General features: G+C 53.3%; 1 protein-coding gene and 1 pseudogene across 2 annotated transcripts in view; both read right to left on the bottom strand.

Moving 5' to 3' along the window:
- Window positions 1-20: 20 nt before the first annotated feature.
- On the bottom strand, window positions 21-12,625 carry LOC138101021 (zinc finger protein 721-like; annotated as a pseudogene).
- Window positions 12,626-16,354: 3,729 nt separating this feature from the next.
- BRD2 (bromodomain containing 2) overlaps window positions 16,355-24,540 on the bottom strand; it is a 41,736-nt gene continuing 33,550 nt past the window's right edge. For both annotated transcript variants that reach the window (XM_068998858.1, XM_068998857.1), the window contains exons 10-12: window positions 21,338-21,651; window positions 19,378-19,500; window positions 16,355-16,778 (exon numbers count right to left, since the gene is read on the bottom strand). In XM_068998858.1, the coding sequence (XP_068854959.1) occupies window positions 16,648-16,778; window positions 19,378-19,500; window positions 21,338-21,651 (568 nt within the window). In that variant the 3' untranslated portion in view covers window positions 16,355-16,647. The remainder of the gene's footprint in view (window positions 16,779-19,377; window positions 19,501-21,337; window positions 21,652-24,540) is intronic.

The raw sequence follows: 24,540 nt of genomic DNA, 5'->3' as shown, positions 1-24,540 counted from the left end.
ATCCCCCCCCAGCTGCCACAGCCTTCCCCCCTTTGCACTTTCTCTTTGCCCCTCTCTCCCCCAGGCACGCGCAGTCTCTCCTGGGCTGCAGTTTCAGCAGTTTCTCGACTGCTCTCAGCAAGCTTTGGTCATCATTTCTGCGACGGTTGTTCCCCGTTTCTTGCCAAGTTACATCCTGTGCCTTAAGCTTGTGGCCAAGGTTTGCTAACTTTTACCCGGTATCTTATACCTGCACAGCTACAATGATTTGAACCCTTTCAACGGGCACGGGCACACCAGAGCCAGCCTGGGCACACGGAGGGAATTTATTCCCAACCAAATCCCAGCAGCACAAGGAGAAGGCAAAGAAATCTCTCCAACACCTTCCCCCCACCCAGCGCGGATCACCCGGAACGGGGGTCACCAGGGCTCTGCCCCACGGGGGGCACTGGGGATCATCCAGCGCCGACCCTCCCACGGGGGATGGAGCTGGAGCAGCGCACGAAGCTCTTCCCGCACTCGGGGCACTCGCGGGGCTGCCCTTACCGATGGCTCTGCTGGTGTCGGGCCAAAGGAGAGATCTCTGAGAAGCTCTTCCCGCACTCGGGGCTCTCCTGGGGCCTCTCCCTGCTGTGGAGGCGCCGGTGCCTGCTGAGGGTGGAGCTGTGCTTGAAGCCCTTCCTGCAGTCGGGGCAGCGGAAGGGCCTCTCATCCGTGGGAATGCGCTCATGTCTGAGGAGGAGGGAGCTGCTCTGGAACCTCTTCCCACACGCCCCACACTCGAAGGGCCGTTCCCCGCTGTGGGTCACCTGGTGTTCCATCAGCTGGCAGCTCCGGCTGAAGCCCTTCCCGCACTCCCCACACTTGTAGCGCCGTTACCTGGTGTGGATGCTCCGGTGTTTAATCAGCTGGCATTTGTAGCTGAAGCCTTTCCCACATTCCAAGCAGTTGTGGGGCCATTCCCCAGTGTGAGTGCTCTGGTGTCCCAGCAGCTTGGAGCTGTTTCTGAAGCCCATCCCACATTCCAAGCACTTGTAGGGCTTTTCCCCAGTGTGGATGCTCTGGTGCTGCATCAGAGTGAAGCTGGTCCTGAAGCTCTTCCCACACTCCCCACACTCGTAGGGTTTTTCCCCAGTGTGGATCCTCTGGTGTACCCTCAGGCGGGCGCTCCGGATGAAGGACATCCCACACTCCCCACACTCGTAGGGTTTTTCCCCAGTGTGGATCCTCTGGTGTATCCTCAGGCGGGCGCTCAGCCTGAAGGACATCCCACACTCCCCACACTTGTAGGGCCGTTCCCCGGTGTGGATCCTCTGGTGTATCCTCAGGCGGGTGCTCCGGATGAAGGACATCCCACACTCCCCACACTCGTAGGGCCTCTCTCCGGTGTGGATCCTCTGGTGTTCAGTCAGGCTGAAGCTGTAGGTGAAGCTCTTCCCACACTCCCCACACTCGTAGGGCTTTTCCCCAGTGTGGATCCTCTGGTGGCTGACCAGCTGGGAGCTGGAGCTGAAGCCCTTCCCACACTCTCCACACTTGTAGGGCTTTTCCCCAGTGTGGATCCTCTGGTGCTGGCTCAGCTCGGAGTTCTTTCCGAACCTCTTCCCACACTCCAAGCACTTGTGGGGCCAGTCTTCGGTGTGGATCCTCTGGTGTTTCCTCAGCTTGCAGATCCACCTGAAGCTCTTCCCACACTCCAAGCACTTGTGGGGCTGCTCCCCGCCCTGAGCCTTCTCCCCCACCTCTGAGCTCTGCCTGGATCTCCGGACGCCTTCCTGGCCCAGGGCGGCTCTTTCCTCCTTGGATCTCTCTGGGCTGCGTTTGCAGCCCCTCCTCGTGGGGGAACTCCGGGCCTTTTCCTCCTCCTCCATCCGGCTACGCCTCGGGAATGACAAATCCTGGTTTGGGGGGAAAAACAAGGGCTGAGTGCCTTGGGCTGCGGGTTCCTCCTGCCCAGGTCCATCTCCGGGAGTCTCCGGGGCTTTTATGTCCATGAAAAACCCCAAACCACCACGATTCAGCCCAAAAAACCTCCCACATGTTGCCCCTCTCTGATCTCTCCACTTTGGGTTTCTGGGACTCTCCTTTCCCTGCCCTCATCGGGGTCCCGTGGCTCCTGGGGTTCCCCCAGCTCTGGGGTCCCACTCTGGGATGATCCGGGGGGTTTTGGGGCTCCCAGGGCTCCCTTCTCCCCTGCTTCTCTGCTCCGGGCTTCCAGCAATCCCAGGGGTCCCCCCTTATCCAGGCTCTCCCCCTCTCCGGGCTGCCGGGGCTCCCCCAGCTCCGGGATCGCCCCTCTCCCCTCACCCCATCCCGGGGCTCCCGGCGTTCCCCTCCACCGCTCTCCCGGGGCACCCCAAGACCGATGTCCCCCTCCCACCCCGGCACCGGCACCGAGCCCCCAAAATATCCCCCAAAGGGCCATTTGCGGCTCAGCTTTGGGGTCCCGAAGGATCCAAACATCGCCCCCGTGCCAAAATGAAACCCTGCCAGGGACCCACAAAGAGATTTGGGGCTCCATTCTAGAAGCTGCGAGCTCCAAACACCCCCCAAAGGAAAATGCTGCTTGGGGACCCCCCGAGGGATTTGGGGTGAGCTTCTGAGGGAAAAAAGGGTGGGAAACGTGAGGTGGAGAAAAGGCGGGAACGTGAGGGGAATAAAAGGGCGGGAAACGTGAGGGGAAAAAGGGAGGGAAACGTGAGGGGAAAAAGGGCGGGAAACGTGAGGGGAAAAAGGGCGGGAAACGTGAGGGGAAAAAAGGCGGGAAACGTGAGGGGAAAAAGGGCGGGAAACGTGAGGGGAAAAAAACTGCAGGAAACGTGAGGGGAAAAAGGGCGGGAAACGTGAGGGGGAAAGGGCGAGAAACGTGAGGGGAAAAGGGCGGGAAACGTGAGGGGAAAAAGGGCGAGAAACGTGAGGGGAAAAAGGGCGGGAAACGTGAGGGGAAAAAGGTGGTCTGCACCCCGAGACACCACAACGCGCTGGGGCTGGTCCTGCACGTACCCCAAACCCCCCCAAAGCCCCCCAAACACCCCAGCACACTGGGGCTGCTCCTTCAGGTACCCCAAACCCAAAAAAGGACCCGTTACAATCAATGGGGTGCCAAATAATGAGTCTGGGGGGGCTGCCAGAAAGGGATCTAAATTAGTCAATGGGGGCTGCAAAATTGTGATTCCAGAGGGGGATGCCAGAAAGAGAGCTATTAAAGGCAAGGAGGATGCCAAATAATAACCCCAAACACGATGCCAAAATTGGACCCTAACAAGTCTAACAGGGCTGACAAATAGTGATCCCCCCCCAAAAAAAAGACCTGCCAGAAAGGGACCAATTCCAATCTATGGGCGCTGCCACATTGGGAGACAACAAAAAAACACACCCCTCCCCCAAAAAACCGCCAGAACCCCTCCTCCAACCCCTAAAATCGCCACAAACCCCCACACCCCCTTTAAGTCACCACCAAAAGGAACCCAGTTACACCTAAACACCCCTCCCAAAACCCCTCAATCCCCACAGAAACCCCCCCATCACCTCCCAAGCCTCCCCCGAGCCCCCTCCCCTCAACCCCCCGACCCGGGGGCCCGCCCAGCTCACCTCCGAGGGCTCCGGCCGCGCCCTCACGACGCTGCTGCTGAGCCAGAAGCCCCCCGAGAGCGGGGCCGCACCCCCAGAGCCGCCCCGGACCTGCCCTACCCCGAGGAGCTGCTGCTCACCCGCCCCTTCCTGCCCGAGGCTGAAAAGGACGGCGACCCCAAGGCTTGGGGCAACCCCCGAGGCATTTGGGGCCAGCTCCCCCTCCCCGCTCACCTGCGGGATGCTCCCGGCGCCGCGGCGGACACAGCGCCCGCCGACCCCGCGCTGGCCCCGCTGCTTTTCCTCTTCCTGCTCCTCCTCTTCCTCGCTCGCTCCTCTTCCTCCCGCTCCTCCTCCCCCGCCTCCGCCTCCATCCCGCCTCCTCCCGCTCCTCCTCCTTCCTAATCCCGCCTGCTTCTCCTCTTCTCTCCGCCCTTCTCCCGCTCCTTCCTCACCCCTCCTCCTCCTCCTCCTCCTGCATCCCTTCTCCTGCTCCCCCCGGGTCCAGCGCCCGCCCTCGGCCCCCCCTTTTCCCGACGCCGCCGCACCCCGCGGGAGGAGCCGGGATGGAGCCGGGCCAGGCCGGGCTGGGGCAGCGCTGGGCTCTGGGCGCCCCCCACGCGCCCCCTCCCCAAATTCCCCTGGCGGCTCAGGGGGGTCCCGGCGCCTTTTGGGCTTCGCTGGCTGCCCTGGTGGGCTTCAGCTGCCTCCCAAGGGCCCCCCAGAGCAGGGTGACACGGGGGGAACACACGGGGGTCCCCATTCCCGATCACTCCAAGGCATCTGCACCCCCCAATCGCGGCCCCCCCAATCGCGGCTCCCCCCAAGTCCTTCCCCACTGCCCAACAATGAACGGCACCGGCCCGAACTGGGAAGCTTTATTGGGAACAGATCATAACCACAACAGGTCATAAAAATTCCTCCCCACCCCCATCCCCCCCCAGCTGCCACAGCCTTCCCCCCTTTGCACTTTCTCTTTGCCCCTCTCTCCCCCAGGCACGCGCAGTCTCTCCTGGGCTGCAGTTTCAGCAGTTTCTCGACTGCTCTCAGCAAGCTTTGGTCATCATTTCTGCGACGGTTGTTCCCCGTTTCTTGCCAAGTTACATCCTGTGCCTTAAGCTTGTGGCCAATACTTGCTAACTTTTACCCTGTAGCTTATACCTGCACAGCTACAATGATTTGAACCCTTTCAACTGGCACGGGCACACCAGAGCCAGCCTGGGCACACGGAGGGAATTTATTCCCAACCAAATCCCAGCAGCACAAGGAGAAGGCAAAGAAATCTCTCCAACACCTTCCCCCCACCCAGCGCGGATCACCCGGAACGGGGGTCACCAGGGCTCTGCCCCACGGGGGGCACTGGGGATCATCCAGCGCCGACCCTCCCACGGGGGATGGAGCTGGAGCAGCGCACGAAGCTCTTCCCGCACTCGGGGCACTCGCGGGGCTGCCCTTACCGATGGCTCTGCTGGTGTCGGGCCAAAGGAGAGATCTCTGAGAAGCTCTTCCCGCACTCGGGGCTCTCCTGGGGCCTCTCCCTGCTGTGGAGGCGCCGGTGCCTGCTGAGGGTGGAGCTGTGCTTGAAGCCCTTCCTGCAGTCGGGGCAGCGGAAGGGCCTCTCATCCGTGGCAATGCGCTCATGTCTGAGGAGGAGGGAGCTGCTCTGGAACCTCTTCCCACACGCCCCACACTCGAAGGGCCGTTCCCCGCTGTGGGTCACCTGGTGTTCCATCAGCTGGCAGCTCCGGCTGAAGCCCTTCCCGCACTCCCCACACTTGTAGCGCCGTTACCTGGTGTGGATGCTCCGGTGTTTAATCAGCTGGCATTTGTAGCTGAAGCCTTTCCCACATTCCAAGCAGTTGTGGGGCCATTCCCCAGTGTGAGTGCTCTGGTGTCCCAGCAGCTTGGAGCTGTTTCTGAAGCCCATCCCACATTCCAAGCACTTGTAGGGCTTTTCCCCAGTGTGGATGCTCTGGTGCTGCATCAGAGTGAAGCTGGTCCTGAAGCTCTTCCCACACTCCCCACACTCGTAGGGTTTTTCCCCAGTGTGGATTCTCTGGTGTATCCTCAGGCGGGCGCTCCGGATGAAGGACATCCCACACTCCCCACACTCGTAGGGTTTTTCCCCAGTGTGGATCCTCTGGTGTACCCTCAGGCAGGCGCTCAGCCTGAAGGACATCCCACACTCCCCACACTTGTAGGGCCGTTCCCCGGTGTGGATCCTCTGGTGTATCCTCAGGCGGGTGCTCCGGATGAAGGACATCCCACACTCCCCACACTCGTAGGGCCTCTCTCCGGTGTGGATCCTCTGGTGTTCAGTCAGGCTGAAGCTGTAGGTGAAGCTCTTCCCACACTCCCCACACTCGTAGGGCTTTTCCCCAGTGTGGATCCTCTGGTGGCTGACCAGCTGGGAGCTGGAGCTGAAGCCCTTCCCACACTCCCCACACTTGTAGGGCTTTTCCCCAGTGTGGATCCTCTGGTGCTGGCTCAGCTCGGAGTTCTTTCCGAACCTCTTCCCACACTCCAAGCACTTGTGGGGCCAGTCTTCGGTGTGGATCCTCTGGTGTTTCCTCAGCTTGCAGATCCACCTGAAGCTCTTCCCACACTCCAAGCACTTGTGGGGCTGCTCCCCGCCCTGAGCCTTCTCCCCCACCTCTGAGCTCTGCCTGGATCTCCGGACGCCTTCCTGGCCCAGGGCGGCTCTTTCCTCCTTGGATCTCTCTGGGCTGCGTTTGCAGCCCCTCCTCGTGAGGGAACTCCGGGCCTTTTCCTCCTCCTCCATCCGGCCACGCCTCGGGAATGACAAATCCTGGTTTGGGGGGAAAAACAAGGGCTGAGTGCCTTGGGCTGCGGGTTCCTCCTGCCCAGGTCCATCTCCGGGAGTCTCCGGGGCTTTTATGTCCATGAAAAACCCCAAACCACCACGATTCAGCCCAAAAAACCCTCCCACCAGTTGCCCCTCTCTGATCTCTCCACTTTGGGTTTCTGGGACTCTCCTTTCCCTGCCCTCATCGGGGTCCCGTGGCTCCTGGGGTTCCCCCAGCTCTGGGGTCCCACTCTGGGATGATCCGGGGGGTTTTGGGGCTCCCAGGGCTCCCTTCTCCCCTGCTTCTCTGCTCCGGGCTTCCAGCAATCCCAGGGGTCCCCCCTTATCCAGGCTCTCCCCCTCTCCGGGCTGCCGGGGCTCCCCCAGCTCCGGGATCACCCCTCTCCCCTCACCCCATCCCGGGGCTCCCGGCGTTCCCCTCCACCGCTCTCCCGGGGCACCCCAAGACCGATGTCCCCCTCCCACCCCGGCACCGGCACCGAGCCCCCAAAATATCCCCCAAAGGGCCATTTGCGGCTCAGCTTTGGGGTCCCGAAGGATCCAAACATCGCCCCCGTGCCAAAATGAAACCCTGCCAGGGACCCACAAAGAGATTTGGGGCTCCATTCTGGAAGCTGCGAGCTCCAAACACCCCCCAAAGGAAAATGCTGCTTGGGGACCCCCCGAGGGATTTGGGGTGAGCTTCTGAGGGAAAAAAGGGTGGGAAACGTGAGGTGGAGAAAAGGCGGGAACGTGAGGGGAATAAAAGGGCGGGAAACGTGTGGGGAAAAAGGGAGGGAAACGTGAGGGGAAAAAGGGCGGGAAACGTGAGGGGAAAAAGGGCGGGAAACGTGAGGGGAAAAAAGGCGGGAAACGTGAGGGGAAAAAGGGCGGGAAACGTGAGGGGAAAAAAACTGCAGGAAACGTGAGGGGGAAAAGGGCGGGAAACGTGAGGGGGAAAGGGCGAGAAACGTGAGGGGAAAAGGGCGGGAAACGTGAGGGGAAAAAGGGCGGGAAACGTGAGGGGAAAAAGGGCGGGAAACGTGAGGGGAAAAAGGTGGTCTGCACCCCGAGACACCACAACGCGCTGGGGCTGGTCCTGCACGTACCCCAAACCCCCCCAAAGCCCCCCAAACACCCCAGCACACTGGGGCTGCTCCTTCAGGTACCCCAAACCCAAAAAAGGACCCGTTACAATCAATGGGGTGCCAAATAATGAGTCTGGGGGGGCTGCCAGAAAGGGATCTAAATTAGTCAATGGGGGCTGCCAAATTGTTATTCCAGAGGGGGATGCCACAAAGAGAGCTATTAAAGGCAAGGAGGATGCCAAATAATAACCCCAAACACGATGCCAAAATTGGACCCTAACAAGTCTAACAGGGCTGACAAATAGTGACCCCAAAAAAAGACCTGCCACAAAGGGACCAATTCCAATCTATGGGCGCTGCCACATTGGGAGACAACAAAAAAAACACCCCCCCAAAAAACCGCCAGAACCCCTCCTCCAACCCCTAAAATCGCCACAAACCCCCGCACCCCCTTTAAGTCACCACCAAAAGGAACCCAGTTACACCTAAACACCCCTCCCAAAACCCCTCAATCCCCACAGAAACCCCCCCATCACCTCCCAAGCCTCCCCCGAGCCCCCTCCCCTCAACCCCCCGACCCGGGGGCCCGCCCAGCTCACCTCCGAGGGCTCCGGCCGCGCCCTCACGACGCTGCTGCTGAGCCAGAAGCCCCCCGAGAGCGGGGCCGCACCCCCAGAGCCGCCCCGGACCTGCCCTACCCCGAGGAGCTGCTGCTCACCCGCCCCTTCCTGCCCGAGGCTGAAAAGGACGGCGACCCCAAGGCTTGGGGCAACCCCCGAGGCATTTGGGGCCAGCTCCCCCTCCCCGCTCACCTGCGGGATGCTCCCGGCGCCGCGGCGGACACAGCGCCCGCCGACCCCGCGCTGCCCCCGCTGCTTTTCCTCTTCCTGCTCCTCCTCTTCCTCGCTCGCTCCTCTTCCTCCCGCTCCTCCTCCCCCGCCTCCGCCTCCATCCCGCCTCCTCCCGCTCCTCCTCCTTCCTAATCCCGCCTGCTTCTCCTCTTCTCTCCGCCCTTCTCCCGCTCCTTCCTCTCAGGGGGGTCCCGCCGCCTTTTGCGCTTCGCTGGCTGCCCTGGTGGGCTTCAGCTGCCTCCCAAGGGCCCCCCAGAGCGGGGTGACACGGGGGGAACACACGGGGGTCCCCATTCCCGATCACTCCCAGGCATCTGCACCCCCCAATCGCGGCCCCCCCCAATCGCGGCTCCCCCCAAGTCCTTCCCCACTGCCCAACAATGAACGGCACCGGCCCGAACTGGGAAGCTTTATTGGGAACAGATCATAACCACAACAGGTCATAAAAATTCCTCCCCACCCCCATCACCCCCCAGCTGCCACAGCCTTCCCCCCTTTGCACTTTCTCTTTGCCCCTCTCTCCCCCAGGCACGCGCAGTCTCTCCTGGGCTGCAGTTTCAGCAGTTTCTCGACTGCTCTCAGCAAGCTTTGGTCATCATTTCTGCGACGGTTGTTCCCCGTTTCTTGCCAAGTTACATCCTGTGCCTTAAGCTTGTGGCCAATACTTGCTAACTTTTACCCTGTAGCTTATACCTGCACAGCTACAATGATTTGAACCCTTTCAACGGGCACGGGCACACCAGAGCCAGCCTGGGCACACGGAGGGAATTTATTCCCAACCAAATCCCAGCAGCACAAGGAGAAGGCAAAGAAATCTCTCCAACACCTTCCCCCCACCCAGCGCGGATCACCCGGAACGGGGGTCACCAGGGCTCTGCCCCACGGGGGGCACTGGGGATCATCCAGCGCCGACCCTCCCACGGGGGATGGAGCTGGAGCAGCGCACGAAGCTCTTCCCGCACTCGGGGCACTCGCGGGGCTGCCCTTACCGATGGCTCTGCTGGTGTCGGGCCAAAGGAGAGATCTCTGAGAAGCTCTTCCCGCACTCGGGGCTCTCCTGGGGCCTCTCCCTGCTGTGGAGGCGCCGGTGCCTGCTGAGGGTGGAGCTGTGCTTGAAGCCCTTCCTGCAGTCGGGGCAGCGGAAGGGCCTCTCATCCGTGGCAATGCGCTCATGTCTGAGGAGGAGGGAGCTGCTCTGGAACCTCTTCCCACACGCCCCACACTCGAAGGGCCGTTCCCCGCTGTGGGTCACCTGGTGTTCCATCAGCTGGCAGCTCCGGCTGAAGCCCTTCCCGCACTCCCCACACTTGTAGCGCCGTTACCTGGTGTGGATGCTCCGGTGTTTAATCAGCTGGCATTTGTAGCTGAAGCCTTTCCCACATTCCAAGCAGTTGTGGGGCCATTCCCCAGTGTGAGTGCTCTGGTGTCCCAGCAGCTTGGAGCTGTTTCTGAAGCCCATCCCACATTCCAAGCACTTGTAGGGCTTTTCCCCAGTGTGGATGCTCTGGTGCTGCATCAGAGTGAAGCTGGTCCTGAAGCTCTTCCCACACTCCCCACACTCGTAGGGCTTTTCCCCAGTGTGGATCCTCTGGTGTACCCTCAGGCGGGCGCTCTGCCTGAAGGACATCCCACACTCCCCACACTTGTAGGGCCGTTCCCCGGTGTGGATCCTCTGGTGTACCCTCAGGCTGGTGCTCCGGATGAAGGACATCCCACACTCCCCACACTCGTAGGGTTTTTCCCCAGTGTGGATTCTCTGGTGTACCCTCAGGCGGGCGCTCAGCCTGAAGGACATCCCACACTCCCCACACTTGTAGGGCCGTTCCCCGGTGTGGATCCTCTGGTGTATCCTCAGGCGGGTGCTCCGGATGAAGGACATCCCACACTCCCCACACTCGTAGGGCCTCTCTCCGGTGTGGATGCTCTGGTGTTCAGTCAGGCTGGAGCTGTCTCTGAAGCTCTTCCCACACTCCCCACACTTGTAGGGCCATTCCCCAGTGTGGATCCTCTGGTGTTTAATCAGGCTGGAGCTGACTCTGAAGCCCTTCCCACACTCCCCACACTTGTAGGGCTTTTCCCCAGTGTGGATCCTCTGGTGGCTGACCAGGGAGGAGCTGGAGCTGAAGCTCTTCCCACACTCCCCACACTTGTAGGGCTTTTCCCCAGTGTGGATCCTCTGGTGCTGGCTCAGCTCGGAGTTTTTTCTGAAGCCCTTCCCACACTCCAAGCACTTGTGGGGCCAGTCTTCCCTGTGGATCCTCTGGTGTTTCCTCAGCTTGCAGATCCACCTGAAGCTCTTCCCACACTCCAAGCACTTGTGGGGCTGCTCCCCGCCCTGAGCCTTCTCCCCCACCTCTGAGCTCTGCCTGGATCTCCGGACGCCTTCCTGGCCCAGGGCGGCTCTTTCCTCCTTGGATCTCTCTGGGCTGCGTTTGCAGCCCCTCCTCGTGGGGGAACTCCGGGCCTTTTCCTCCTCCTCCATCCGGCCACGCCTCGGGAATGACAAATCCTGGTCTGGGGGGAAAAACAAGGGCTGAGTGCCTTGGGCTGCGGGTTCCTCCTGCCCAGGTCCATCTCCAGGAGTCTCGGGGACTTTTATGTCCATGAAAAACCCCAAACCACCACGATTCAGCCCAAAAAACCCTCCCACCAGTTGCCCCTCTCTGATCTCTCCACTTTGGGTTTCTGGGACTCTCCTTTCCCTGCCCTCATCGGGGTCCCGTGGCTCCTGGGGTTCCCCCAGCTCTGGGGTCCCACTCAGGGATGATCCGGGGGGTGTTGGGGCTCCCAGGGCTCCCTTCTCCCCTGCTTCTCTGCTCCGGGCTTCCAGCAATCCCAGGGGTCCCCCCTTATCCAGGCTCTCCCCCTCTCCGGGCTGCCGGGGCTCCCCCAGCTCCGGGATCGCCCCTCTCCCCTCACCCCATCCCGGGGCTCCCGGCGTTCCCCTCCACCGCTCTCCCGGGGCACCCCAAGACCGATGTCCCCCTCCCACCCCGGCACCGGCACCGAGCCCCCAAAATATCCCCCAAAGGGCCATTTGCGGCTCAGCTTTGGGGTCCCGAAGGATCCAAACATCGCCCCCGTGCCAAAATGAAACCCTGCCAGGGACCCACAAAGAGATTTGGGGCTCCATTCTGGAAGCTGCGAGCTCCAAACACCCCCCAAAGGAAAATGCTGCTTGGGGACCCCCCGAGGGATTTGGGGTGAGCTTCTGAGGGAAAAAAGGGTGGGAAACGTGAGGGGGAGAAAAGGCGGGAACGTGAGGGGAAAAAGGGCGGGAAACGTGAGGGGAAAAGGGCGGGAAACGTGAGGGGAAAAAGGGAGGGAAACGTGAGGGGAAAAAGGGAGGGAAACGTGAGGGGAAAAAGGGCGGGAAACGTGAGGGGAAAAAGGGCGGGAAACGTGAGGGGAAAAAGGTGGTCTGCACCCCGAGACACCACAACGCGCTGGGGCTGGTCCTGCACGTACCCCAAACCCCCCCAAAGCCCCCCAAACACCCCAGCACACTGGGGCTGCTCCTTCAGGTACCCCAAACCCAAAACAGGACCCGTTACAATCAGTGGGGTGCCAAATAATGAGTCTGGGGGGGCTGCCAGAAAGGGATCTAAATTAGTCAATGGGGGCTGCCAAATTGTGATTCCAGAGGGGGATGCCACAAAGAGAGCTATTAAAGGCAAGGAGGATGCCAAATAATAACCCCAAACACGATGCCAAAATTGGACCCTAACAAGTCTAACAGGGCTGCCAAACAGTGATCCCAAAAAAAAGACCTGCCAGAAAGGGACTAATTCCAATCTATGGGCGCTGCCACATTGGGAGACAACAAAAAACATCGCCCCCCCCAAACCCCCAGAACCCCTCCTCCAACCCCTAAAATCGCCACAAACCCCCGCACCCCCTTTAAGTCACCACCAAAAGGAACCCAGTTACACCTAAACACCCCTCCCAAAACCCCTCAATCCCCACAGAAACCCCCCCATCACCTCCCAAGCCTCCCCCGAGCCCCCTCCCCTCAACCCCCCGACCCGGGGGCCCGCCCAGCTCACCTCCGAGGGCTCCGGCCGCGCCCTCACGACGCTGCTGCTGAGCCAGAAGCCCCCCGAGAGCGGGGCCGCACCCCCAGAGCCGCCCCGGACCTGCCCTACCCCGAGGAGCTGCTGCTCACCCGCCCCTTCCTGCCCGAGGCTGAAAAGGACGGCGACCCCAAGGCTTGGGGCAACCCCCGAGGCATTTGGGGCCAGCTCCCCCTCCCCGCTCACCTGCGGGATGCTCCCGGCGCCGCGGCGGACACAGCGCCCGCCGACCCCGCGCTGCCCCCGCTGCTTTTCCTCTTCCTGCTTTTCCTCTTCCTGCTCCTCCTCTTCCTCGCTCGCTCCTCTTCCTCCCGCTCCTCCTCCCCCGCCTCCGCCTCCATCCCGCCTCCTCCCGCTCCTCCTCCTTCCTAATCCCGCCTCCTTCTCCCCCAAATTCCCCTGGCGGGGGGCCCAGGTGGGCTCCGAGGGGGGGGGGAAGCTCTGGGGGCTGCGGCTCTGCCTGGCAACTGGGGAGACGTCAGCGCCGCGCGCTCTGATTGGCTGCAGCTTGTTCTCGGCCTTCTCTGATTGGCTGCAGCTTGTTCTTGGCCTTCCCTGATTGGCTGATTTTCGACGGGGCGGGAATTTCCGCGCCGATTTTTGGGAGGACCCGCGCCCTCCCTCCCTCCCTCCCCCCCCCTCCTCCATCCCCCTCAGATTCCAAGCGCTGGGTTTTTTCTGGAATCTCGCGATTCCCACAGTGGACACGCGAGGGAAAGCCGTCCCTCTTCCCGAGGCCGCCATTTTTCATTGGGAATTCCCATTGGAGCGGCTGCACCTTCCCCGCCACGGGAGTTCTTCTTCCAAACGAATTTTCTTTTGGCCTGGAAGCTCCGGAATTTCGTTAATTCCCGAGAATCTGGAGCCAGGGGATCATCTCTGCGGTCGTCTTCCCACTTGGGATGTGTCCGGGAGCTCGGGATCATCCCAAATATCTCCGAAATTAAGGACATGGAGCTTTTCCCACCTCTCCCCCCATTGGATGGATTTGGGAGCTTGGAATGCTCCCAAATATTTCAAAATCCAGGAATTTGGACATGGAGCTCTCTTCGGATGGGTGTGGAAGGTAGGATTGATATCAAATATCCCAAAATTAAAGTTATGGAGCTTTTCCCTCTCCCCTTGGGATGGATTTGGGGGCTCAGGATACTCCCAAATATTCCTTTTCCTGTATTCTCCCCTGCAAGCCCCTAGGCTTGGGGACGATTCTTTTCATCCCAAATCCGGTTTTTTTTTGCTTTTTTGCTTTGCCGCCGGGGCGTTTGCCCCTCCACCGCCTTCGGGATTATCGGGATGAGAGCAGTCCGGGATTTCCCGAGAGAACTGGGGCGGTCGGGAACGATTCCAGCGGGACAATTTGATCCCTCTACTGATGGAGATCCCGTTGCCCCTTGGCTTTTCCCTGATTTTTCCATTTCCCCTCAGCACAGTGCCTGGGATTTACTGGTTTCTTTCTCAGCCATTGCCCGGGGAGCCATTCCCCACCCGGCCCCCGCCGTTCTCTGCTACACCCGGACATGGCGCCGGAGTTTCTGCTTCCTTTTGTCGCTCCCGGCTGTGCCGGGATTTCTTATCCCGGCGGCCGCTCCCAGGTTTTCCCGCTGTGGCTCCTTCCGCCGTCCGGGCCTTGCCGCCATTACCGCGTGAGGGGAATGCCGCGCGCCACGGCGCCCCCTGCTGGCTTGGAGGAATAATCCGGGGAGCCAACAGCGCCCCCTGCTGGCTCGGAGGAATCATCCGTTAGCCCGACAGCGCCCCCTGCTGGTTGTGACAGCAGCTGCAGCAAAGGGGAGTTTGGGATGATCCCGAAAATTCCCAAAATTGGGGAAAATGGGGCTTTTCCCACCCTTTTGGGATGGGTTGGGGAGCTGAGGATGACCCCAAATATTCCCAAAATTTGGGAATTTGGACATGGAGCTGTCCCTTGGGATGGCTCTGAAAGTTTGGGATGATCTCAAATTAACCAAAATTGGGGAAAATGGGGCTTTTCCCACCCCTTTGGGATGGGTTGGGGAGCTGAGGATGACCCCAAAAATTCCCAAAATTGGGGAAAATGGGGCTTTTCCCACCCCTTTGGGATGGGTTGGGGAGCTGAGGATGACCCCAAAAATTCCCAAAATTGGGGAAAATGGGGCTTTTTCCACCCTTTTGGGATGGGTTTGGGAGCTCAGGATGACCCCAAAAATTCCCAAAATTGGGGAAAATGGGGCTTTTTCCACCAACCCCCTTTGGGATGGGTTTGGGGAGCTGAGGATGACCCCAAAAATTCCCAAAATCCCGGAATTCCGCCCCCGGATCCTCCACAGCCACCAGCAGCTCAAGTGGAATAATATTTTCTTTATTTACACGTTCCAAGAATTCCAAAGGATTTTTTTTTCTTTTGTTATTTTTTTGTTGTTTTTTCTTTTTTGTTTTTTTTTTTTTTTGTTGTTTTTTTTGGAAGTTTTTTTTTTTTTGGAAAAACAAGATGAAAACACGACTCCTAAAGGGGCTACGTGGGAATGGGAGCGAGGAGAAGGAAAAAACGGGAAGAGAAAAACAAAAACAAAACGAAACAAAAACCTGGGAAAAAAGCAGCACCCCAAACCCCACCCCCCACCCCCAAAAAAAAAATTTTAAAAAATCAGGAAAAAAAAAAAAATCAGGAAAAAAAAAATCGGGAATAGAAAAAAAAAAATTCAATATTATTTAAAAAAAAAAAATTCCCAAGCCCTCCCTTTTCCCGGGATTTTCCTGGAGGGGTTGGAATTATCCCGGGGTTTTTTTTTTTTTTTTCCTCCTTCCCTCCCCCCCTCCCCTAAGAATTCCCAAAAAATAAATTAATTAAAAATTTCTCCGGGAAAAAGGAGGGATTGTGGGGGGTTTTTTTTTGTTGTTTTTTTGGGGGGAAAAAAAAAAAGAAAAAAGGGAAGGAAATCTCCAAATCCATCGGGAAAATCCCGATTTTTCCCCCCCCTTTTTTTTTCCCCCTTCCCTCTTCCTTTTCCCAGAGTTGTGGAATTTTTTCTGCCCCTTTTCCCGGCTTTTTAATTTTTTTTTTTAACTTTAAGAAGTTCTTTTGGTTCTTTTTTAGGAATTTTTTTTTAGGAATTTTTCAGGAATTTTTGAAGATTTTTTTTTTTAGGGATTTTTCCACTTTTTAGGGTTTTTTTTTTCTTAAAGTTTTTTTATCCTTAAAAAGGCCCAATTTTTATTTTTTAGGTTTTTTTTAAAATTTTTTTTCTCCCGCTGGGAAAAAAAATTCCGGGAAAACAAAACAAAACAAAAAAAAACCCCCAAAAAATTCCGAGGAAAAAAAAAAACCAACCAAAAATTCCAAAAAAAACCAAAGAAAAAACCTAAAAAAACCTGAAAAAAATCAAAAACCCCCCAAAAAAAGCAACAAAAAAAATTCCCTAAAACGGCTGGAAAAGGAGGGAAAAGGAAATGGGAAACTGGGAATAATTCCCACGCCTCATCCCGGTCGGAAAATCCCGGGAATTCCCCCCGTTTATCCCAAAGTCCGCGCTGGGTGAGGGGAGGGGGGAGGGGAGAGGGGGAAGATTTCCAATTTTCCTTCTTTTTGTTTTTTTTTTTTTTGGGAAAAGGGGGAAAATTCCCAGCTCAGCTCAGGTCCGGTCCCGCGGAGCCGCTTCCCAACATTTTTTTTTTTCCCGGGAATTTTTGTTTTTTCCTCTTTATTTCTTCCAGAAATTTCTCATTTTCCAGGAAATTTTTTTTTTTGGCGTTTTCTCCTTTTTTTCCAACCCCGGATTTTTTTAAGTTTTTCCTGGGAATTTTTTTTTTTTCTCCAAGAATTTCTTCCCGGGAAATTTTTTTCTCGGGAATTTTTTTTTTGTCCTGGGAATTTTTTTCTCTTTTTTTTCCTGGATTTTTTTTCCTTTTTTTTTTTTTCGGGATTTCTTTTTTTCCTGGCAATTTTTTTTTCCGGGATTTTTTTTTCCTGGTAATTTTTTTTCTGGGATTTTCTTTTTCCTGGCCATTTTTTTTCCGGGATTTTTTTTTTCTTGCCCATTTTTTTTCCGGGATTTTTTTTTTCCTCACCACTTTTTTTCCGGGATTTCTTTTTTTCCTGGCCATTTTTTTCCCGGGATTTTTTATTTCCTCACCATTTTTTTTCCGGGATTTCTTTTTTTCTTGGCCATTTTTTTTTCCGGGATTTTTTTTTCCTGGCAATTTTTTTTTCCGGGATTTTTTTTTCCTGGTAGTTTTTTTTTCCTGGCGATTTTTTTTTTTCCGGGATTTTTTTGTCGTTGTTTTTCCGGGAATTCCGCCCCTGACTAACCGGAATCCGAGTCGCTGGTGTCCGAGGAAGAGGAGGAGGAGCTGGAGCTGCTGGAATCGGAGCTGGAGCTGGAAGCGCTGAGCCGGGAAGCGGCCGCGGCCTGGGCGGATTCCGGCTTCTCGCTCGCTGTGGGGGAGGGGAAAAAAAACCAGGGAAAAATTCGGGATCTGGGAAGGATTCTGATCCCAGAGATCCCTCCCGGCACCCGGAATAATCCCCCAACAGCGATCCTGAAACTCCGTGCTGGCCCTCCCCCCCCCCTCTGGAATTCCCGATCCCGGAGCTCCGTGCTGGAACTTGGAATTCCCAAATCCCCATCCCAAAATTCCATCCTGGCCCCGGAATTCCCAATCCCAGAGCTCCATCCTGGAACCTGGAATCCCGAATTCCAATCCCAGAACCTCATCCTGGAACTTGGAATTCCCAATCCCAAAATTCCATCCTGGCCCCTGGAATTCCCAATCCCGGAGCTCCATCCTGGCCCTGGAATTCCAATCCCAAAACACTCTGGGAGCTGGAATTCCAATCCCAATCCCAAAATTCCATCCTGGCCCCGGAATTCCCAATCCCAGAGCTCCATCCTGGCCCCTGGAATCCCAAATTCCAATCCCAGAATCTCATCCTGGAACTTGGAATTCCAATCCCAAAACCTCATCCTGGCCCCTGGAATTCCTGATCCCAGAGCTCCATCCTGACCCTGGAATTCCAATCCCAAAACACTCTGGGAGCTGGAAGTTCAATCCCAATCCCAAAATTCCATCCTGGCCCTGGAATTCCCAATCCCAAAATTCCGTCCTGGCCCCGGAATTCCCAATCCCAGAGCTCCGTCCTGGCCCTGGAATTCCCAATCCCTGCACTTGGAATTCCCATTCCAATCCCAAAATTCCATCCTGGCCCTGGAATTCCCAATCCCAGAGCTCCGTCCTGGCCCCTGGAATTCCAAATCCCAATCCCAAAACTTCATCCTGGTCCCTGGAATTCCAATTCCAATCCCAGAACCTCATCCTGGAACCTGGAATCCCAAATTCCGATCCCAAAACCTCATCCTGGTCCCTGGAATTCCAATCCCAACCCCTGGAATTCCAATCTCACCATCCAGAATCCCAATCTCAACCCCAAAACCTCATCCCGACCCCTGGAATTCCCATTCCCAATTCCCGATCCCCAATTCCCGATCCCCAATTCCCATTCCCAATCCTGAATTCCTGTTCCCAATTCCCGATCCCCAATTCCCATTCCCAATTCCCATTCCCAATTCCCGATCCTCAATTCCCATTCCCATTCCCCAGTTCCTGATCCTGAATTCCCAATCGCAGACTCCCAATCCTGAATTCCCAATCCCCAGTTCCCGATCCCGAATTCCTCATCCCCAATTCCCGATCCCCAATTCCCGATCCCCATCACCAATTCCCATCCCCAATTCCTGATCCCGAATTCCCGATCCCAAACTACCGATCCTGAATTCCTGATCCCCAATTCCCATTCCCAATTCCCGATCCCCAATTCCCATTCCCAATTCCCATCCCCAATTCCCATTCCCGAATTCCCAATCCCGAATTCCCATCCCCAATTCCCAATCCCTAATTCCCAATCCCCAATTCCCGATCCCCAAATTCCCATTCCCCAATTCCCAATCCCCAATTCCCATTCCCAAATTCTCGATCCCCAATTCCCATTCCCAATACCTGATCCCCAATTCCCATTCCCAATACCTGATCCCCAATTCCCATTCCCAATTACTATTCCCCAATTCCCAATCCCGAATTCCCAATCCCCTATTCCCATTCCCAATTCCTGATCCCGAATTCCCGATCCCAAACTCCCGATCCTGAATTCCTGATCCCCAATTCCCATTCCCAATTCCCCTTCCCCAATTCCCATCCCCAATCCCCAATTCCCAATCCCCAATTCCTGATCCCCAATCCCCAATTCCCATTCCCAATTCCCGATCCCCAATTCCTGATCCCCAATTCCCATTCCCCAATTCCCATTCCCAATTCCTGATCCCCAATCTTTAATTCCCATTCCCAATCCTGAATTCCTGTTCCAATTCCCATCCCCAATTCCCGATCCCCAATTCCCATTCCCAATTCCGAATTCCCATTCCCAATTACTATTCCCCAATTCCCATTCCCAATTCCCGATCCTGAATTCCCGATCCCCAATTCCTGATCCCGAATTCCCATTCCCAATTCCCGATCCCCAATTCCTAAGATCCCCAATTCCTCCCGATCCCCAAATTCCCGATCCCTAATTCCCCAATTCCCATTCCCAATCCCGAATTCCCAATCCCGAATTCCCGATCCCCAATTCCCATTCCCAATTCCCGATCCCCAATTCCTGATCTCGAATTCCCATCCCCAATTCCTGAGATCCCCAATTCCCGCTCCCCAATCCCCCATTCCCAATCCCGAATTCCCGCTCCCCAATTCCCCAATTCCCATTCCCCAATTCCCAATCCTGAATTCCCATCCCCAATTCCTGATCCCCAATTCCCATTCCCGAATTCCTGATCCCAAATTCCCATCCCAAATTCCCAATCCCCAATTCCCGATCCCCAATTCCCATTCCCCAATTCCCAATCCCAATTCCCATTCCCGATCCCCAATTCCCATTCCCAATTCCTGATCCCCAATTCCCAATCCCCAATTCCCAATCCCGAATTCCCGATCCCCAATTCCTGTTCCCAATCCCCATCCCGAATTCCCAATCCCGAATTCCCGACCCTTCTTGGGCGGTTTCTTGGCCGAGTTCAGCTGCCCGCTGACGTCCTGGAGCCGCTTTTCCAACTCCCTCTTCTTTTCCAGAGCCAGCTCCTCTTTCGTCTTCCCCACCGGCTTCTTCAGGGCTGCGGGAAAAGCCGGGAAAGTCGGGAAGAGAGGCGGGAAAAATCGGGAAAAAGCCAAGGGAAGGTGGGGGGAAAAGTCAGGGAAAAACCCCCCAAAAACCCCCCCAAAAAATCCCCAAAAAAACCCAAAAATTGCCAAAAAATCCCCCATAAATTCCCAAAAAAAAGCCCTAAAAATCCTCCGAAATTCCCGAAAAATTCTCATAAAATCCCCAGATTCCGAAAAAACCCCCCCAAAAATCCTCCAAAAAAACTCAAAAAATCCTCCAAAATATTCCCAAAATATTCCCAAAAAATTCCCAAAAAAATCTCCAAAAGTCCCCAAATATTCCCCAAAAATTCCCCAAAAATTCCCATAAAATCTCAAAAAATCCCAAAAAATCCCCAAAAACTCCTCATAAATTCCCCAAAAAATCCTCAAAAATTCCAAAAAATTCCCAAAAAACCCCCATAAAAATCCCAAAAAATCCCCAAAAACTCCTCATAAATTCCCCAAAAAATCCTCAAAAATTCCAAAAAATTCCCAAAAAACCCCCATAAAAATCCCAAAAAATCCCCAAAAACTCCTCATAAATTCCCCAAAAATTCCCCAAAAAATCCTCAAAAATTCCAAAAAAACCCCCATAAAAATCCCAAAAAAATTCAAAAAAAACCCCAAAAAAAACCCAAAAAAATCCCAAAAAATCCCCAAAAACTCCTCATAAATTCCCAAAAAATCCCCAAAAAAACCCCCAAAAAAATCCCAAAAACCCCCCAAAAAATCCCCCAAAAAATTCAAAAAAACCCCAAAAAATCCCCAAAAAATTAAAAAAAAACCCCAAAAATCCCCAAAAAATTCCCAAAAAATCCCCCAAAAAATTCAAAAAAACCCCAAAAAATCCCCCAAAAATTCAAAAAAAAACCCCCAAAAATCCTTCAAAAAACTCAAAAAATCCCCCCAAAAAATCCCCAAAAACTCCTCATAAATTCCCCAAAAATCCCCCAAAAAATCCTCAAAAATTAAAAAAAAAACCAAAAAACCCCCATAAAAATCCCAAAAAAATCCCAAAAACCCCCATAAAAATCCCAAAAAATCCCCAAAAACTCCTCATAAATTCCCAAAAAACCCCCATAAAAATCCCAAAAAATTCAAAAAAAACCCAAAAAATTCCCAAAAACCCCCCAAAAAATCCCCAAAAACTTCAAAAAAACCCCAAAAAAACCCCTAAAAAATCCCCCCAAAAAATCCCCAAAAAATCCCCAAAAAAATCCCCAAAACCCCCCAAAAAATCCCCAAAAATTCAAAAAAACCCAAAAAATCCCCAAAAAAATCCCAAAAAAACCCCAAAAAATCCCCAAAAAAACCCCAAAAAATCCCCAAACCTCCTCATAAATTCCCCAAAAAATCCCAAAAAATTCCCAAAAACCCCCCAAAAAATTCAACAAAATCCCCAAAAAAATCCCAAAAAATCCCCAAAAAACCCCCAAAAAATTCAAAAAAACCCAAAAAAATTCCCAAAAAACCCCCAAAAAATCTCCCAAAAAATCCCAAAAAATCTCCCAAAAACCCCCCCAAAAATCCCCAAAAAATTCAAAAAAACCCCCAAAAAACCCCAAAAAATCCCCCAAAAAATCCCCAAAAAATTCAAAAAAACCCCAAAAAAATCCCAAAAAATTCAAAAAAAACCCCCAAAAAATCCCCAAAAAATTCAAAAAAAACCCCAAAAATCCCCAAAAACCCCCCCAAAAACCCCCCAAAAAATCCCAAAAAATTCAAAAAAAACCCCCATAAAATCCCCAAAAAAATCCCCAAAAATTCCCCAAACCCCCCACCTCCCTTTCCCCCCCCCTCTCTCACTTTCGCTGTAGGGTTTCCGGGGTTTTTTCCGCAGGCACGAGAGCACGTAGCGCTCGAGCTCGCGCAGCGTCGACGGCTTCAGCGTCTCGAAGTCGATCTCGATCTCCTCGGGGTTGGAGTCGCGCAGCGACGGCTCCCGGGACTGGATGATGTGCACGACCCTGCCCAGCTTTTCTCCGGGCAGTTTGTTGATGTCCAGGCTCAGCTGCCGCTTCTCGTCGTAGGTCATGGGCTTGGATTCCTCCTCCTCTTCGGAATCCAGCAGCGACGAGGGAGGAGGAGGGATGGGGGGTTTGGAGGATTTCTTGGAATTTCTGGTGGGGGAGGAAAAAAAAAATGCCAGGGTTTTTTTAGAGGAATGGGAGGGAAAAATCCCGAATTTTTATAGAAAAATGGGGAAAAAATTCCAGGGTTTTTAGAGGAATGGGAGGGAAAAATCCCGAATTTTTATAGAAAAATGGGGGGGGAAATTCCAGGATTTTTAGAGGAATGGGAGGGGAAAAATTCCAGGATTTTTAGAGGAATGGGAAAAAAATTGCAGAATTTTTATAGAAAAATGGGGGGGGGGAAATTCCAGGATTTTTAGAGGAATGGGAGGGGAAAAATTCCAGGATTTTTAGAGGAATGGGAAAAAAATTGCAGGGTTTTTATAGAAAAATGGGAAAAAAAATCCAGGATTTTTAGAGGAATGGGAGGGAAAAATCCAGAATTTTTATAGAAAAATGGGGGGGGGGAAATTCCAGGGTTTTTAGAGGAAGGGGAGGGAAAAAATTCCAGGGTTTTTAGAGGAATGGGAGGGAAAAATCCAGAATTTTTATAGAAAAATGGGGGGGGGGGAAATTCCAGGGTTTTTAGAGGAAGGGGAGGGAAAAAATTCCAGGGTTTTTAGAGGAATGGGAGGGAAAATACCAGAATTTTTATAGAAAAATGGGGGAAGAAAAATCCAGGATTTTTAGAGGAAGGGGAGGGAAAAAATTCCAGGGTTTTTAGAGGAAGGGGAGGGAAAATACCAGAATTTTTATAGAAAAATGGGGAAAAAAAAATGCAGGATTTTTAGAGGAATGGGAGGAAAAAAAAATTCCAGGATTTTTAGAGGAAGGGGAGGGAAAATTCCAGAATTTTTATAGAAAAATGGGGGAAAAAAAATCCAGGATTTTTAGAGGAAGAGGAGGAAAAATGCCAGAATTTTTATAGAAAAATGGGGGAAAAAAAATTCCAGGGTTTTTAGAGGAATGGGAGGAAAAATTGCAGAATTTTTATAGAAAAATGGGGAAAAAAAATCCAGGATTTTTAGAGGAATGGGAGGGGAAAAATTCCAGGGTTTTTAGAGGAATGGGAAAAAAATTGCAGGGTTTTTATAGAAAAATGGGGAAAAAAATCCAGGATTTTTCGAGGAATGAGAGGGGAAAAATTCGAGGGTTTTTAGAGGAATGGGAGGGAAAAAAAATTCCAGGGTTTTTAGAGGAATGGGAGGGAAAAAAAATTCCAGGATTTTTAGAGGAATGGGAAAAAAATTGCAGGGTTTTTATAGAAAAATGGGAAAAAAAATCCAGGATTTTTAGAGGAATGGGAGGGAAAAATTCCAGGGTTTTTAGAGGAAGGGGAGGGAAAAAATTCCAGGGTTTTTAGAGGAATGGGAGGGAAAAAATTCCAGGGTTTTTAGAGGAATGGGAGGGAAAAAATTCCAGGGTTTTTAGAGGAATGGGACGAAAAAAATTCCAGGGTTTTTAGAGGAATGGGAGGAAAAAATCCAGGATTTTTATAGAAAAATGGGAAAAAAAAAAAATCCAGGATTTTTTACAGGAATGGGAGGAAAAAAAATCCAGGGTTTTTAGAGGAAGGGGAGGGAAAAAATTCCAGGGTTTTAGAGGAATGGGAGGGAAAATGCCAGAATTTTTATAGAAAAATGGGGGAAGAAAAATCCAGGATTTTTTACAGGAATGGGAGGGAAAAAATTCCAGGATTTTTAGAGGAATGGGAAAAAAATTGCAGGGTTTTTATACAAAAATGGGGAAAAAAATCCAGGATTTTTAGAGGAATGAGAGGGGAAAAATTCCAGGGTTTTTAGAGGAAGGGGAGGGAAAAAATTCCAGGGTTTTAGAGGAATGGGAGGGAAAATGCCAGAATTTTTATAGAAAAATGGGGGAAGAAAAATCCAGGATTTTTTACAGGAATGGGAGGGAAAAAATTCCAGGATTTTTAGAGGAATGGGAAAAAAATTGCAGGGTTTTTATAGAAAAATGGGGAAAAAAATCCAGGATTTTTAGAGGAATGAGAGGGGAAAAATTCCAGGGTTTTTAGAGGAAGGGGAGGGAAAAAAGCAGAATTTTTATAGAAAAATGGGGGGAAAAAAATCCAGGATTTTTAGAGGAATGGGAGGGAAAATTCCAGGGTTTTTAGAGGAATGGGAGGGAAAAAAACCAGAATTTTTATAGAAAAATGGGGGGAAAAAAATCCAGGATTTTTAGAGGAATGGGAGGAAAAATTCCAGGGTTTTTAGAGGAATGGGAGGGAAAAAAACCAGAATTTTTATAGAAAAATGGGGGGAAAAAAATCCAGGATTTTTAGAGGAATGGGAGGAAAAATTGCAGGGTTTTTTGTGGCAAGATTCCAGGAGAAAGAAGGAGAAAAAAAAAAATCCAGGTTTTTTGGGAAGAATGGGAGAAAAATTCCAGGGTTTTTAGAGGAAGGGGAGGGAAAAAATTCCAGGGTTTTTAGAGGAATAGAAAAAAAGTCCAGGATTTTTAGAGGAAAGATTCCAGGAGAAAAAAGGGTTCCCCTCCCCATATCCCAAATCCCACAAAACCCCCCCTGGCATCCCCAAATCCCAACCAGAACTCACTTGGATCCTCCTCCTGAACCCTCTGGAGCATTCCCAGTGCTCCCAGAGCATTCCCAGTGCTCCCAGTTCATCTCCCCACATCCCAAATCCCACAAAACCCCCCCCTGGATCCCCAAATCCCAACCAGAACTCACTTGGATCCTCCATCCAGGCCCTCGAGAGCATTCCCAGTGCTCCCAGTTCACCTCCCCACATCCCAAATCCCAAAAAAACCCCTGGATCCCCAAATCCCAACCTCCATTCCCAACCAGGACTCACTTGGATCCTCCTCCCGCTCCAGCTTTCCGAGCTCTCCAGAGCATTCCAGACCATTCCCAGTGCTCCCAGTTCACCTCCCAACATCCCAAATCCCACAAAACCC

Source organism: Aphelocoma coerulescens, unplaced genomic scaffold (genome assembly GCF_041296385.1).
Source record: "Aphelocoma coerulescens isolate FSJ_1873_10779 unplaced genomic scaffold, UR_Acoe_1.0 HiC_scaffold_182, whole genome shotgun sequence".
Classification (NCBI taxonomy): Eukaryota; Metazoa; Chordata; class Aves; order Passeriformes; family Corvidae; genus Aphelocoma; species Aphelocoma coerulescens.
The sequence above is the reverse complement of the archived record's forward strand: the minus strand, read 5'-3'. Positions and strand labels throughout refer to the sequence as shown.